Raw genomic sequence first — 1,840 nt, 5'->3', positions numbered from 1 at the left:
GTCCCCCAGAGGCGCAGGGATGCTGAGGCTGGGGCTGCCCAATGGGGACAGGATGGGGCTGCCCTGGCCCGTGAGCCCCCAGGCAGAGCCTCACAGGGGGATGCACCCGGGATCTCTGGTTAATCAGAATGAAAAGACAAGTTCTAATCGGGCCTGAGCAGCAGCACAGGAGGAAAACCTCAAACAACTCATCAATGTGTTGTCTCCTCTTGGTAGCTGCTGCCTTTGCCCCCCGATCTGCTCATGGTCCCCACAGTCTGGAGCCGGATGGGAGCAGAAGTGATGGGAAGCTTCAGACTCCTCTTGGGCTGTCCCGGTTTGCTTCCCTCTGGACACAAGGTGCTTTTCCCTTCCCGTTGGCATTGGCAGGATCTGGCATTGGAGGGTGCCAGGACTTGTGCTGCTACAGCCCCTCGCAGCACGCAGGGCGCAGGCTCCCTCCTCTGCCTCCTGTGGTCCCCCCAGCCCGGCCCTCAGCACTAGCAGGCAGTTTGAAGCCGATCATGGTCTCGATCTGGAGGCAGGTTTTGAAGGACGGGGTGTCCTTCCCCTGCACCTCAACGGGAGGAGCAGCAAAGGAGAAGCGCTGAGATAAAGCCCAGCCTGTGTCTGTGCAGGTAGAGATGGGGAGGGAGCTGCTGCAGGACAACAGGAACCCCCCTCGTGCGGCTGAGGGCACCTCGGTGGAGATGGGAGCAGTGGTGTTCAAGGCCAGGTTGGACACAGGGGCTTGGAGCAACCTGCTCTAGTGGAAGGGGTTGGAGCTGGAGGAGCTTGAAGGTCCCTTCAACCCAACCCATCCCATTGTTCTCTTTGCTCTCCGCTTGGGGACCTCTCCATGGTTTGGGGTTGGGAGCAGGAAACAGACCCAGCTTCAACCTGAGCTCAAGGTGCTCGGGGTGTGTTTTCTCTGTGCACTTCTCTGGGTGGGGTCCCCCTGCTCGGGGATGTGGTTGATGTTGTAACTTCCCCTTCCCCACTGGGGTAGGTAGAACTCTCACTTGTTTTGCACAAGGAGCCTCCTCGCTGCCTGCTCCCTGCTGGGCCTCAGACACCTCTGGAGAGCTGCTGGACCTCGCCGGGCAGCAGGAGCCTCGGCTGGTCCCCACTGGTGAGTGCAGCAGGAGGATGGAAGCGTTGTGATGGGAGCAGCATCTTGCAGGGCTTCCCCTCAGGTTGGGTTTTGCAGATACAGGGGCAATGACAGACACTGACCTTCGGCCACATCAGGCTCCGGTGCCAGGCAAGAGGCAGCAGCTTCGTGCCTCTGCTTCCCTGCTGTGGGCAGTGGGAAGCTCCTGACCCACCGCTGGTGGGTGCTTGGAGGCTGCAGGGCTGGTCCCTATTGCCCTGGGCTGCCTGGACTTGCTGCATGGACAGGGCAGGATGTGGATGGATGTGTCCTGAGGGAGGAGCTGAGCCCATGAGGAGCCCGGGGATGGATGTACCTGGGGATGGGTGGTGAAGGGGCAGTTGGTGAAGGGGCAGTTGCTCCCTGCCAGGCTCCGGGGTGAATTAAATGCCACCAAAGGCAAAGCTCTTGGTGTCTCTGGGTGCTTTCAGTCGAGCAGCCCAGCAGACCCTCCCCGTGGAGGTGTAACCCCAACCACCCAGCGCGCCCTGACTCAAAGCGGGGCCTGACAAATCATTTCACTCCCATCCCACCTTCCCAACCGGAGCAAAACCGAGAACAGCCACAACCGACGGTGTCGGAGCCGGTGTCAGTCCTGAGCCTCACGCCAGGAAACTGCATTCAACAACAGGAAGCCCACGCTCATGCCTGGCCTTACAAAACACCTCACCCTGCTCTCCCCTTCCCTTCCAGTGCTGCGTCTCCGGG

At 60.7% G+C, this 1,840-nt stretch overlaps 1 protein-coding gene across 1 annotated transcript in view; it reads left to right on the top strand.

Annotated features, from left to right (window-relative positions):
• Positions 1 to 623: 623 nt before the first annotated feature.
• The window catches only part of S1PR4 (sphingosine-1-phosphate receptor 4), a gene marked incomplete at its 3' end in the record, with an annotated part of 2,243 nt that continues 1,026 nt past the window's right edge, over positions 624 to 1,840 (top strand). Inside the window, exon 1 of the mRNA XM_010024187.1 lies at positions 624 to 715. Coding sequence (XP_010022489.1) covers positions 624 to 715 — 92 coding nt within the window. The remainder of the gene's footprint in view (positions 716 to 1,840) is intronic.

The sequence above is a fragment of the Nestor notabilis genome, unplaced genomic scaffold (assembly GCF_000696875.1).
Source record: "Nestor notabilis isolate BGI_N333 unplaced genomic scaffold, ASM69687v1 scaffold24081, whole genome shotgun sequence".
In the NCBI taxonomy this organism is placed as follows: Eukaryota; Metazoa; Chordata; class Aves; order Psittaciformes; family Psittacidae; genus Nestor; species Nestor notabilis.
Note: the sequence above shows the minus strand (reverse complement) of the source record. Positions and strands in the feature narration are given on the sequence as shown.